The sequence below is a fragment of the Schistocerca nitens genome, chromosome 1 (assembly GCF_023898315.1).
Source record: "Schistocerca nitens isolate TAMUIC-IGC-003100 chromosome 1, iqSchNite1.1, whole genome shotgun sequence".
NCBI lineage: Eukaryota > Metazoa > Arthropoda > Insecta > Orthoptera > Acrididae > Schistocerca > Schistocerca nitens.
Window position 1 is genome coordinate 505,896,749 of NC_064614.1, and position 14,911 is coordinate 505,911,659.

Here is a 14,911-nt window from a genome sequence, read left to right on the forward strand (position 1 = left end):
ACCACCATCTAAGATGAGTGCCTTTTTAGGGTCTGCGAAAGCTGATCTCGTGCCTACTGAATCTCTTACAGTTGTTGCATGTCATGCATTGGTCAGACCATCAGGACTGTGGAAGACCGTTGTACTGAGCATAAGCTTTACACACACTTGCTATAGGCAAGTAAATTGGCTATTGCCTTAGCATTGGTTGTCCTATGGAATATAACAACATAGATATTTTGGCATGCACTTCCAGTTATTGGGATAGTGTTACTACGGAGCAGTTGACATGAAATTAGCAAGTAACATTACATGTAAATACAGAGGTGATATGGCCCTACTCAAGTCTGGATTTATCGTCAAGTAGGAGTGGGAGTGGGAGGGCTACGCCAAGTTCCGGGGGATTGAGCAATACAGGCTCTGACAGATAATAGCGAGTGGCGTGCCTCAGAATAGGCAACTCTCTCAACCCAAATATGCGCCCAAGGTACAGGGTACAGGATCACTGTTGGGTGCGGAATATCGGAAACCAATGTTGGCCCTGCAGTGATCATAAATACAGACGTTTCTTGTCTTCCCAAACCTTAAGTAGGAAGAATGTATATAAAAGGATATACGAAAATTATGGTCACTATGCAATCAAACCAACAAGGGCACAATTCTCATTATATACATATTTTCTTTTATCTTGTCTGTCATTGCAAATCTTCATTCTTTTGATGGGGTTTTCAACTAGGGGCCAGGTTTGGGGAGTACGGAGGATGCACAGTGATTTCATTTTCTGTGCAATAGTCACGCACTGACAAGAATGAATGTGCAGGTGTGTTATTGTGATGCAAGAGCCATGTATTGTCTCGCCATATATATATAAAAACTACAAAAATGTAATAAACCTAGCAACAAGTCCAGAATACTACAGCTGATGGCTGTAAGCTACCAGGTAAACCTGCTGTGGGTAAGACTATTAAATGCCCAGAATTATTTTACCTTTTCAATATTAACAGACATAGATAAAAGACTACAACCAGGTAATCATTGAAGCAACAAGTAGCAGGTATTACTGACAACAGTAATACTTAGTCGTCAGACCTGCTGCAACCCAGCATATACATACGTTAAAAATAAGGTAGTATAAACAGCAAAAGATATACACTCCTGGAAATGGAAAAAAGAACACATTGACACCGGTGTGTCAGACCCACCATACTTGCTCCGGACACTGCGAGAGGGCTGTACAAGCAATGATCACACGCACGGCACAGCAGACACACCAGGAACCGCGGTGTTGGCCGTCGAATGGCGCTAGCTGCGCAGCATTTGTGCACCGCCGCCGTCAGTGTCAGCCAGTTTGCCGTGGCATACGGAGCTCCATCGCAGTCTTTAACGCTGGTAGCATGCCGCGACAGCGTGGACGTGAACCGTATGTGCAGTTGACGGACTTTGAGCGAGGGCGTATGGTGGGCATGCGGGAGGCCGGGTGGACGTACCGCCGAATTGCTCAACACGTGGGGCGTGAGGTCTCCACAGTATATCGATGTTGTCGCCAGTGGTCGGCGGAAGGTGCACGTGCCCGTCGACCTGGGACCGGACCGCAGCGACGCACGGATGCAAGCCAAGACCGTAGGATCCTACGCAGTGCCGTAGGGGACCGCACCGCCACTTCCCAGCAAATTAGGGACACTGTTGCTCCTGGGGTAGGCCGTCTTCCGCTCACGCCCCAACATCGTGCAGCCCGCCTCCAGTGGTGTCGCGACAGGCGTGAATGGAGGGACGAATGGAGACGTGTCGTCTTCAGCGATGAGAGTCGCTTCTGCCTTGGTGCCAATGATGGTCGTATGCGTGTTTGGCGCCGTGCAGGTGAGCGCCACAATCAGGACTGCATACGACCGAGGCACACAGGGCCAACACCCGGTATCATGGTGTGGGGAGCGATCTCCTACACTGGCCGTACACCACTGGTGATCGTCGAGGGGACACTGAATAGTGCACGGTACATCCAAACCGTCATCGAACCCATCGTTCTACCATTCCTAGACCGGCAAGGGAACTTGCTGTTCCAACAGGACAATGCACGTCCGCATGTATCCCGTGCCACCCAACGTGCTCTAGAAGGTGTAAGTCAACTAACCTGGCCAGCAAGATCCCCGGATCTGTCCCCCATTGAGCATGTTTGGGACTGGATGAAGCGTCGTCTCACGCGGTCTGCACGTCCAGCACGAACGCTGGTCCAACTGAGGCGCCAGGTGGAAATGGCATGGCAAGCCGTTCCACAGGACTACATCCAGCATCTCTATGATCGTCTCCATGGGAGAATAGCAGCCTGCATTGCTGCGAAAGGTGGATATACACTGTACTAGTGCCGACATTGTGCATGCTCTGTTGCCTGTGTCTATGTGCCTGTGGTTCTGTCAGTGTGATCATGTGATGTATCTGACCCCAGGAATGTGTCAATAAAGTTTCCCCTTCCTGGGACAATGAATTCACGGTGTTCTTATTTCAATTTCCAGGAGTGTATATAGAACTATGTTATCTTGCTGACAACGAGGTAGTAATCTTGCCAACAGTATTTAATAATCACAGAGCAACAACGTATTTGGTTATAACAGTAATTTCAACTGTTTCCTCATTGAACACTCAACATCACTCTGTTGAAAGGCTCCTCTTGTTGCGTGCCTTTAAACAAATTGTCATTCAATGGTGCATGTTAACGACAACAGGAAAATTCGGGGAACACTGCAAGAAAGTCATGACATGAATCTGCAAGATGCAAACTTGCAGATCAAATTGACAATTTACCACTTAATGGTGAACACACACACGTGACCACAGGCAGATTCAAACTGTTAAACAGTGAGCAGCACTCTACCAGGAGGCAATCTCGCCAGTGCAACCTTGTGGGCAACAAAATAAATAACAAACAACCGGCACATACTAGCAACCAAGAGTCTAGTCTGTGTGAGGCAGCTTCAAATACCAACGGCCACAGTTTCACAGACCAACAGTCACAGTTTAAACCACCATGTACTCTTTAAGGGGGGGTGGGGGTACAATGCATAAGGAAAGAGGAATCTTACCCCAAGAAGCTGGGAACTCGATAATACAAATGGCAGAACATCGCGCCTCCAGGCACATCGCCTCACCACCCTCCTGGATGAGTCACAGCACAAACCGCGACAAGGCGTGGCTTCCCACCTCAAAACTGCTCACCGTACGATACAATCCCACTCGTGAAACATGGCCGTCCACGCGGGCCACCTACCACAAACTGCGCATACGCTAGTACATCCTCTCTCTCCGAAAGCTGGCAGTGATCGCACACTAAGCACCGTGACCCCCTCTGGAGATGGGCCAGAGGAAGGAGAGCACGGCTCGAGGGTTTTGCTTAAATTCTGCTGGGAATCCTGCTTTCTTCATTGTCAAATAACAGAGGGGTAAAGTGGGTGCTACTTGCATATCCATTGGTTATTAATATTCTCTACTGATAACTTCGAAATTGGTCATCTTTGGTTGCATGATGGTACTAGTGTTTATGATATGAACTGTCTTTCTGCATATGCCCTATCCTCACACAATGCTCTCCCATTGCATTTGTGCCCCTGTTGACAGATTGGCAGTTGTCACAGAAATCGTCTATCATGTAAGTTGTTTGAACACTTTCTGTGAGATTCTGCCATAGTACAATAACATAATGGTGTTAATGTCACCTCTCCCTGTGATTCTGGTTTCTTGCTACCTTTCTGGATCAACCTATCTACCACATGTGCCTGTAATTGTTTACTGTGGTTGTAGGCTAGGAAGTTATACAACATTACAAAGTGAAATTTAATGCTAGCTGTATTTTGATCCATTGCCACTTGAGACGACTGTAGAGATGGTGAACAGCAGGCAAGTTTTGTTTGTTGGCTACACGAAGACACTAGGCTAACTTGAAGCTAGAAAGCATTGGCTACAATACATGCCTGAGACATAGAAACTTCCTGCAATTCAGCATGTGTGATGGGGTAGTGGAGTGGATTAATTTTCTGACCAGAGGGCAGAGGCAGATTTGCCGACACATCTGCCCTCTATTTTAAGTACTATTCGAACAAATGTGATGACAGCTTTAAGGTTCCGTGGTTCTGTGATTTGTTCAACTTATTTCCTAAAATTTTAGGACAATGTTCTTAATCTGTAAACAGTTTGACGGGCCTACCCAATTTTTGTAAGTGGTCAGCCAGTCACATTTCTCTGTGTGTTCCTTTTTGCTCTTCGCACTTGGTTCAGAAAATAATGAAAAGATGACAACAGGTGAAAGTTAGTAGAAATTCATGCATCTGCAAAAAGACTGATGTGCTAAGCATACAATTATTATCACCATCATACTTTAGCAAAAGACCTTGCCGAATATCCAAAACAGTTCTGGTCCCACTCAAAATTGTTAAGTGGGTCGAAGGCTTCTAGCCACTTACTCATTGACCAGTCTGATGTGGCAATAGAATACAGCAAAAGGAAAGCTGAAGCTATAAATTTTGCATTTAAGGAATCATTCTCACAGGAGGATCGTACACATAGTGTCATTTCACCGTGGCACAGACATTCCCTATGGAGAATGTAGTTATAGGCATCGCTGGTTTAGAGAAGCAATTGAAAGAGTTGAAAACAAATAACTCACCAGGTCTGGATGGAATCTGAGTTCAGTGTTGCAGAAAGTAGTCTACTGCATTGACCTCTCACTTAGCTTGCATTTATCGTGAATCTCTTACACAGCAGTCTCAAGTGGCTGGATGAAAGTGCAGGTGACTCCTGTATATAAGAAAGGTAAAAGAATGGACCCACAAAATTACAGACCCATATTCTTAACAATGGTTGCCGCAGAATTCTTGGACATATTCTCAGTTTGAATACAATAAATTTCCTTGAGACAGAAAAGCTCCTATCCACAAATCAGCATGGTTTAGAAAGCATTGCACATGCAAAGCTCAGCTTGCCCTTTTCTCACATGATGTACTGCAAACCATAGATAAAGGGCAACAGGCAGATTCTGTATTTGTAGATTCCGAGAAAGCACTGCCCTACTGCAGACTTTTAACAAAGGTATGACTGAACAGAATAGTTTCCAATGTATGTGAGTGACTCAAAGACTTCTTAAGTAATAAACCCCAGTACATAGTCCTCCATGGCGTGTATTCTTCAGAGACAAAACTATTGTCAGGAGTGCCCCGGGGAAGTGTGATGGGATCACTCTTATTCTCTGTATACATAAATGATAGGAGGAGCAGGGTGAGCAGCAATCAACATTCGTTTGCTGATTGACACTGTGCTGCACGGTAATGTGTCATTGATGAGTGACTGTAGGATGATACAAGATGACTGAGACAAAATTTTCAGTTGGTGTGTTGAGTAGCAGCTTGCCTTAAGTGTAGCAAAATGTAAGTTAATGCAGACAAGTAGAAAAAATAATCCTGTAACATTTGAATATAGCATTAGCTGTTTGCAGTCATATTGATTAAATATCTAATCAAAGCAGTATGAAATGGGATGAGTGCCTAAAGACAAGAAGACGAGTGGTTACCTTCAGTGTATTGGGAAAATTTTAGGAGTGTATGATTCATATGTAAAGGAGACTTTGTATAGTACTATAGTGCAACTGATTCTTGATTATACTGCTCAAGTGTTTTCGATCCTCACCAGGTTGGATTAAAGGAAGACATCAAAACAATTTAAAAGTGCGCTGGTAGATTTGTTATTGGTTGCTTTGATCAACATATGGGCATTACAGGGATGCATCATGAATTCAGATGGAATGCCTGTAGGGAAGGCAACTTTCTTTTTGAGGAATGCTACTGAGAAAATTTAGAGAGCAGACATTTGAAGCTGACTGCAGAACAATTCTGGTGCTGCCAACATACATTTCACTCAAGAATCATAAAGATAAGAGAAATTAGAGCTTGTACAGAAGCATATAGGCTCAATTTTCTCTAATTCTTTTTGCAACTGGAAAAGGAAAGGGAATGAGTAGTAGCAGTACAAGGTACCTTCCACTGTGCACTATGTGGTAACTTGCGGAGTATGTATGTGGATGTAGATTAGTCTGTGCAACACATATCGGCCTTACAATCCACCAAGGACAAGGGTTCCAGATCTTTAATCTATAATAATACTGGATGTGAATGGAATGTGCAACTGTAATGTCATGGAGATATTGTGTGGATTGAAATACATCACACAGAAACTGTTCTAGTTACTGCTTGCAAGGGTCAATGTGCTAGTGACATCTGCTGGTGGTGTCTTGTTTGCAGGTATTGATGGCATGTGGCTTCATCTTCAGATGGTGACTCTTATTATCTTCATGTCTGGATGTGAGCTTAAGTCACAAGAAAAGATTGTTATGGGACTAGACTCAGACAGAGTTCCATGTCTCATGAAATGGGTATCGTGTGGGACTCGCCCTTAAACAGACGAATTGGTATGTTTGTGCAAAGAAAGATGTGGACTGTGAAAAAAATTATAATTATATCTGAGGTCCTGCCAAAATACAGAAGTAGATTCTGTGCATAGGATTCTCAGTTTATGAAGTGGAAGAACCTCAAATTTGACCCACATTCAGTCTGGTCTTAAAAATCTAAAAGCATCTTAAGATGACCAGATCAGCATCTCAAGTGACCACCATGAGCTCGATCAGCTTCGTGACCAATTTATATGTGGCAGGCACTTTCAGCATGCTTGATGTTGGAACTAGTAGCTCTCCATCTGCGAGCTACCAGTGCCAAAACAGAGAGCATCCCAACTCTTTATAAATTACTACCAAAATGAATATTTCCGCAATCATTTAAAAATAGCAGTGGTGGTGATATTGATCAACCAGTGCTAGCATCCTCTCTGTATGCGCTGTGTGTGTTGCATATGCATGCCTGTAATATTAAGGACCACTGTTTCTGCTGCTATTGTTATAGATGTGTAGACAACCACAAATAATGTGAGGGACACCACAAGCAGGGAAATTCAATTATTTTGTGCTGCATGAACTGTTTGGGGCAGAGTAGATTAGCTGTGAGGTACTCTTTAGGCAAATCAGGGAACAATTGTCAGGGTGAACAGACAGATGATGTGGTACACATTGTGTCCTGAGGTCTACTGCTGCGAGCAGCATATGTCATTTCTATGGATTGAGCATTTTTGAGATCTTCATTTCGTGGCTGCTTGTCGAATTTATAGTTTCACTACATAACTTCAGTTCAAGTTCATCTGTATGAGGCTATGCAAGTCTGAATTACTGCACCTTAAATTGGAGAAGATGAAATGAGGATGTTGACATATGGCTTGCATGTCAGTGGATCGTTATGCATAAGATGGACATGCCAGGAAAAACAAAGTTTTAAAAATACTGGTGGTGTGTACTCGGATTCAGCTAACCATCTTTCATTTTTCCTACTTGACCCTTAGTGGATCAGCAAAGTCTTTATTCAGCAAGATGTGTGGAAAAGAAGGTAAATGTCATTATTGGATTCTTCATTCGCTTTTCATACTTTTATGTTCTATATGCACTGTTAATAAACATTGGTCAGTAGGACTCCCATCAGGCCATGACTAGCTCCACCTACAAGATTCGGAGTACAGGCAGTGTAGGAGCTGTCTCATATAGCAGATGGAGGATTTGAAAAATTATTTGGGAAGATTTCTTGCAACTTCCTATAATTGTAGTTAATTCTTATGGATATTAATAAGGCACTTTTAAAATAGCATTGTCCATATTGTAGTTGACAAGATCTGTTATATCTGAGACTATGCATCAGTTTGCAACAACTTGTAAAAAGACACTCAGTTTTGCATTTAGTTTACTTAATTCTCATACCACTGAAAAGATGGATGAAGTAAGTATTAGTGTCAGTGGTGTTGAGAAACAGCTGAAATCGTCAAAACTGAACAAAGCTTGAGGGCCCAGTGGAATCCCTGTCAGATTCTATACTGAATTTGCAGCTGAGTTCACCCCTTTTTTAACTATAACCTGTTGTAGATTCCTTGAACAAAAACCCATGCCCAGTTCTTGAGAAAAAGCACAAAAGCACAAAAGCACAGGTCACACCCGTCTACAAGAAGGGTAGTAGAAGTTATCCACAAAACTACTGTCCAATATCCTTGACATTAATTTTTTGTAGAATCTTATAACACATTCTGAGCCCAAACGTAATGAGGTATCTTGACCAGACTGACCTCCTCAGTGCCAACCAGCATGGATTCCGAAAACATTGATCGTGGGAAACCCAACTCTCACTTTTCTTGCATGACATACTGAAAGCTTTGGATCAAGGCAGTTGGATAAATGCAGTGTTTGTTAGTAAAAAAACATTTGACTCAGTACCACACATACACTTATTGTCAAAAGTATGACCATACGATGTATCAAGTGAAATCTGTAAATGGATTCAGGACTTTTTGGTAGGGGGACACAGCATGTTATCTGGATGGTGAGTCATTGTTAGATGTAGAAGGAACTTCAGGTGTGCACCAGGGAAGTGTGTTGGTACTCTTGCGCTCATGTTATATATCAATGACCTTACAGACAATATTAATAGTAACCATCGACTGTTTGCAGGTGATGAAGTTATCTGTAATGAAGAACTGTCTGAACGAAGCTGCATAAATATTAAGACAGATCTTGATAAGATTTCAAAGTGGTTTAAAGATTGGCAACATGCTTTAAATTTTCAGAGGTGTAAAATTGTGCTCTTCACAGAATGAAAAATGTAGTATCCTATGACTAAAATATCCAATGGGTGACTGATGGAATCTGCCAGCTTATACAAATACCTGGATGTAACACTTAGCTGGGTTATGAAATGGAATGATCACACAGGCTCAGTTGTGACAAAAGCAGGTAGCAGACTTTGGTTTATTGGTAGAATTCTGGGGAAGTGCAACCAGTCTGCAAAGGAGATTGCTTACAAGTCACTCGTGCACCCAGTTCTAGAATATTGCTCTAGTGTCTGGAACCCAAACCAAATATGACGAACAGGGGATACTGAATGTGTATAGAGAATGGCAGCATGAGTGGTGACTGGTTTGTTTGATGCATGGGAGAGTGTTACAGATATCGAAGGAACTGAACTGGCAGATTCTTGAAGATAGGCTTAAACTATCCTGAGAAAGTCTACTAACAAAGTTTCAAGAACCAGCTTTAAATTATGACTCTTAGGAATATAGTAAAACCCCCTACGTATCACTCACATAGGGATCATGAAGATAAGATCAGAATAAAGAATAATTACTGTACTCATAGGGGCATTCATACAATCATTCAATCCACATTCCATAGGTGAATGGAACGGGAAGAAACCGTAATAACTGTTACAATGGGACGTACCCTCTGCCATGCACTTCACGGTGGTTTGCAGACTGTAGATGTAGATGTAGTTGCAAGTGCTTGCTATGCTGTTTCCATATCCAGATGTTTTGAGTGTTTGATGATGTATTATACTGTGAGTTTCATAATTTGTATTGGGGGGGGGGGGGGGGGGTTAGGCGTCTTTGACACAGCAAGAGAGCATGTTTAGAATGAATGAAATAAAACATGTATGTAAATGACTTCCTTGTGTATATATATATATTCATTAAGCAACATTGGTTTGTATTTTTTTCCTACCAAAATTTCCGTAAGTAGTGAATAAATATTAGAATTTTGCATAAATAAAGCACAAAGAAAGTGTTATATATGACTTTTGAATGAAAACTTTTGTTCACGTGAGAATTGTTTCCTTTCTTTTTTCTTTTTTTTCCCCAGAATTGCAGCAGGATTATCTGTCACCCCTCTATAATTTGTTTATGTCATCATCAGTGAAAGTAAAGTGTGCAATCATCAGGACTTTAGCACAGCTTTTCTCAAACTTGGTAAGAAAATCTACAGACTTATTGTTTTAAAAAGTTTTTTTTTTTTTTAGCATTGTCTTCTCTTTCCTTCTCTTCATCATTAATTGGAATCAGTATGTCTCAGTGAACAGGTGTTTCACTGGTCTACCAGAATTTCATGCCAGCATGCTAGTCAGAATACATCAAAATCTGAGTGAATGATGTACTGATCTCCCAGTTGAGTTAGTATACTTCATGTAGAAATGAATGGCAGAGTTTATATTTCAGTGAAGCTAATATGTTGCATTGGCAGGTTTTTATATGTTGTGTTAGATGAAAATCTCTCTAATTCTGAAACTTTACATTGGTACTGGCCATATTAAGTGAAAACAGAAAATTTGTTTCCTTAAAGTGTCAATCTGATGGGTTAGTAGAATTAAACAAATTCATCCAGTAAAGTATTGTTAGCAAAAATTGTAAAAGTCTGGGTGTTGTAGTTCATAGGAATAGAGAAAGGAAGTTGACAAGCAACTTAATCTGTGTGTTGTAATTGTAGATGATCGTATAAATCGAAAACAAGTGATGTGATAGATCTGATGATTTAGAGGGTCATGCTATAGGACCTTAGTTAGCCCTTTCACTGCTACAGATGTGCTCTCTGCATTCCATGATGAGCATGACTTTGTTGTGGCTGTACTGCCTGCTAAATGCTGCTGCCTGTCCCCAGAGATGGTGTTCTGGCAGCTGTGAAGTACTTATCTGAATTTAAGAAAACTATTTGGCAAGAAAATGTGATTTTTGCACATCTTACAGTCTAATAACTTGATAAAGGACTGAATTTCTTTTCATTATTCATCATACTTACTGCGCTGCATCAAAATAACTGAAACGTTCCACGAAATTTAAAAGAGTTTGCAGAGGTAAAAACACTTTGTGTAAACATTGTGTTTGGTTGATTTTAGCTCATACATTGCAGTGAATGAAATGTAGATAAGATGCTGGAATTTTGTGGTCACAACAACCATCATGTTTGATAAACAGTTCAAGATATCAAAACGTGTTGTGTTTTTCTTTCTTTTCTTTTTCTGCCCACAAATGGTAGCACACAAAGAGGCACATACGTTTATGAAAAATACTCAAAACTATTTTATTCACTAAGATATGGAAGTTACTCATTAACAGCAGTGAGAAGTTAGTGGACTGGGCCATGTAAATGCGTCAGTAGCAATAGCAATAGCAACACAAGGGCTGCATTTAAACATGTCCTCAGAACCTGGGAGCTGGTGGAGCATGAAGAGTTAACTTGTCCCCATTTGAAGAAAAAGATTCATCTGTATGTTGTAACACTGTGAAATAGAAGTGAGCAGGATCTCCATGTTCCTCCAATGGATCAGGCTAACCTTCTTCCAATAATTCTAGCAAATAAATATCCAGTAAATGTAAATATAATATGCCTGTACACATGAGGCCATATGATATGACAGGCAATAATCCTAGTTAATGTTATTATATTGTTGTTGCCACACACACTGCAATGGTTTTCTTTTGCCCAGGCATGCTTGTTACAAGGATTTGATACAGCTTCCCTCAAGAAATAGACTTTGTTGATGAAAAGGGCTGTCCTTAAAAGGAAGGAAGAAGCTGGTCTGGCAACTGGTGGCTTACAATGTAGTTGCAGAATGCTAACTTCTGTTGGTAGCCTCGTAGCAGCAGAGCTGAAGTATTCTGCATATGATAGGGATGGAAATAGTTTCTGTGCACTATTTCACAATAAATCATGATGCAGTGCTGAGAAATGGAATATTTATTTTCCAGTTCTACGTGACAGTTTCCTATAAATCATCCTTCATCCACACTGGATCCTTCCTGTCCACCAAATCCTTGTGGGACCACAAATAAATCATACTCCCTCCGTTGTTGGTGGACTGGGTAAAATGTTTTTGCTGATGTGGTTTCAATGACACACATTGCGGCATTTTCCTTTATTCTGTTGTCTCACTATTTCTGCTCTTCCTCTTGCAGCCCACAGATGAGTTGCATGTCAGCATACTCCACATTTGTGAAAACTGCTAACAGCGCAGAGCATCTGTTGGCATACCGTGTACCAACTGGAGTGAACAGTGCAATGATCTTGTAACTGGCACATGCTCATCACATTCTTCGCTGAACTGTTGGTCGCTCTTTCTGTTCAAAGCTCAAACTTAATGCATTCTTTTGGGGACATGTGATTCAAAAATACTTCTACTGTTGCTCATTCTCTGTGATGCAGATACAAGTCAGTATATTTGTGTTACGTGTGATGTCTGAGAGAATATAACATAGGTACCTAAATTATGACTTTTGTAGTGCTCTATTAAAAGGTTACGTTGTTTCATTTATTTTGTAAACAGTTCTTCAGTCTAGACTATAACTATGCATTGGTAACTGTTTATTGGACAGTATCCTTCAGTATTCATATCCATCTTCAGCGTTATAGTGTTGTCCTTTCCATTCCTATGTAAAATTCACTGTTGCAAATTGGTGTCATAATAATGTACTGTTCTAGCATTTTAACAGCCTTTTTAGGAAGTACCTAATTTACATGGAAAGAGACAACACCAGCTAAAAGTTTGAAGATTAATCATAATGTGAGTAAAAATTGTACTCATCTTCGTTGCAGTCCCAAAACTCAGGCTCCTCATATTCTCTCTAGGGACAGATCTGAGGTCCTGGGCACTTAAATAATTAAGTGGAAATAAATGTTCACATTATCACTGCACAAGATTTATTCTACAGGCTGAGTTTTCACAATAGTTAAAAATTAAATTATTCATCTGTTAGCACTAAAGAGAGCTTGTTCGCACATGCCTTTTTCATAGTCACAAAAAAAGAGTAATTGCACAGTATATTCACAGTCAAAGAGTTCACAAGAAGTTTCTTCCCTGAAGTGAGGAATTAAAGTGTCAAACTGAAGTGCTCACTTTGGTGTGGATTCAGATCTGTATATTAGAAAATGAGCGTTTGGAATGTTCTATGAACAGTCATTGTTCAAATTAATAGTTACATTAAGTTTTTATGTTATTTAACAATTTAAACAAAATTGTATTTTTATGTTTAGAAAATATATAGGAACAAAAATAGTAACATCGATTGTTTCAGATAATTTTTAAAAATAACTTTTGAAATTATGGAATACACTACCTGTGTAAGACAATACATATGTTGCCTCTTGCAAAATATAAAGTTACTTATGAAAAAGTGAAGTCCATTTTAGGGCATAATAACAGTTTTCTGTTTACTGGTCACTAAACTTACACAGAGTATTATGTAAGTTAAATTTGGAAAAATATTTTATCCATGTAGCATTTGTTGTGATTGATTTCAAGAAACAATACAAACCAAATTTCATTTTGCATAGATACATACTCGGTTTTGAACCTAGGTCACTTCAAAGCGAAATCTGTACGATAACTAATTTTTGTAACAAAGCATTGCCTCGCAGAAATGTGCAAAAATATTATTACATAATGGACGAATTCGAAAAGATGTAAAATTTTGTAAATTCATAAATGTATAGTACAACTATTTGAGAAACATGAATCTCATACTTTGTAACCAAAAATCGGAGTAAACATTATTCAAAAGAAGGTGGTATGGCACTGCAAACTTCAGTTAACTCAGGAGACTACCATAAGCCTTAGTTTAAAAACACAGATGATGTGACTTACCGAACGAAAGTGCTGGCAGGTCGATAGACACACAAACAAACACAAACATACACACGAAATTCAAGCTTTCGCAACAAACTGTTGCCTCATCAGGAAAGAGGAAAGGAGAGGGAAAGACGAAAGGATGTGGGTTTTAAGGGACAGGGTAAGGAGTCATTCCAATCCCGGGAGCGGAAAGACTTACCTTAGGGGGAAAAAAGGACAGGTACACACTCGCTCGCGCGCGCGCGCGCGCACACACACACACACACACACACACACACACACACACACACACACACACACACACACATCCGCACATGCACAGACACAAGCAGACATGTCTGTGTATGTACGGATGGATGTGTGTGTGTGTGTGTGTGTGTGTGTGTGTGTGTGTGTGCGAGTGTATACCTGTCCTTTTTTCCCCCTAAGGTAAGTCTTTCCGCTCCCGGGATTGGAATGACTCCTTACCCTCTCCCTTAAAACCCACATCCTTTCGTCTCTCCCTCTCCTTCCCTCTTTCCTCATGAGGCAACAGTTTGTTGCGAAAGCTTTTCGTGTGTATGTTTGTGTTTGTTTGTGTGTCTATCGACCTGCCAGCACTTTCGTTCGGTAAGTCACATCATCTGTGTTTTTAGATACATTTTTCCCACGTGGAATGTTTCCCTCTATTATATTCATAAGCCTTAGTTTGTTATAATCTACACATGTACTCTGCAAGCCATTGTGTAGTGCTTCATCCTCACAAGGTGTATTAGTGATGGAGAGAAAAAGAAATCCACTGATGGTACCTTTTATATTAAAGGCAAAAATGCTTCTGGAATGTAAATAAATATCATATATCAACTAGAAAAGGATTTCCATTTAAGTTTCCTGTTACATATCCACATGTACCATATCAAACTGTGATCAAAGGGACATGCTGACCCCCCAGACAGCAGTGGCTGCCTCAGCAAAGCACACAGCAGCATGCTCCACTTGGGCGTGGATGCCAAGGTGACAGTGTCCTGCCTCAACAAATTAGTAGCAACAAGCAGCATTGCTAATGCAAGACTGACGTTAGGGGCCTGGCAGGCTGTAGACACAGGTGTAGGACTGCTGGCTGGTCCTATGGATGGTCAGGTGCATGGCATTCAAGACCCGAATCCACGATTCCTTGGAGACGCCCACAGGCCAAATGAGTTCACAAGTAGGCGGCCCACTCTTCATGGCTCTGGATCGAGCCCCGGAAACAGGTCTAGAAGTGACTCGCAGACCAGCAGTCAGCGTATTATGTGGCTAGATGCAGACAGAGTTGATTGGCCCACATGGGACCGTCCACTGGCGTCGTGCAGGTCGCAGTGTCGGTAGCTTTTGAAGACAAGATACAGCTAGAGCCTGAGCAACAAGCATCTATAGTTGCTCATTCCGGTTCTGTTATC

The 14,911-nt window shown here is 41.1% G+C and overlaps 1 protein-coding gene across 3 annotated transcripts in view; it reads left to right on the forward strand.

Moving 5' to 3' along the window:
- Positions 1-14,911, forward strand: part of LOC126252933 (centromere protein I-like) — a 370,827-nt gene that overhangs the window by 264,190 nt on the left and 91,726 nt on the right. For all 3 annotated transcript variants that reach the window (XM_049953938.1, XM_049953931.1, XM_049953948.1), the window contains exon 12: positions 9,737-9,843. In XM_049953938.1, the coding sequence (XP_049809895.1) occupies positions 9,737-9,843 (107 nt within the window). The remainder of the gene's footprint in view (positions 1-9,736; positions 9,844-14,911) is intronic.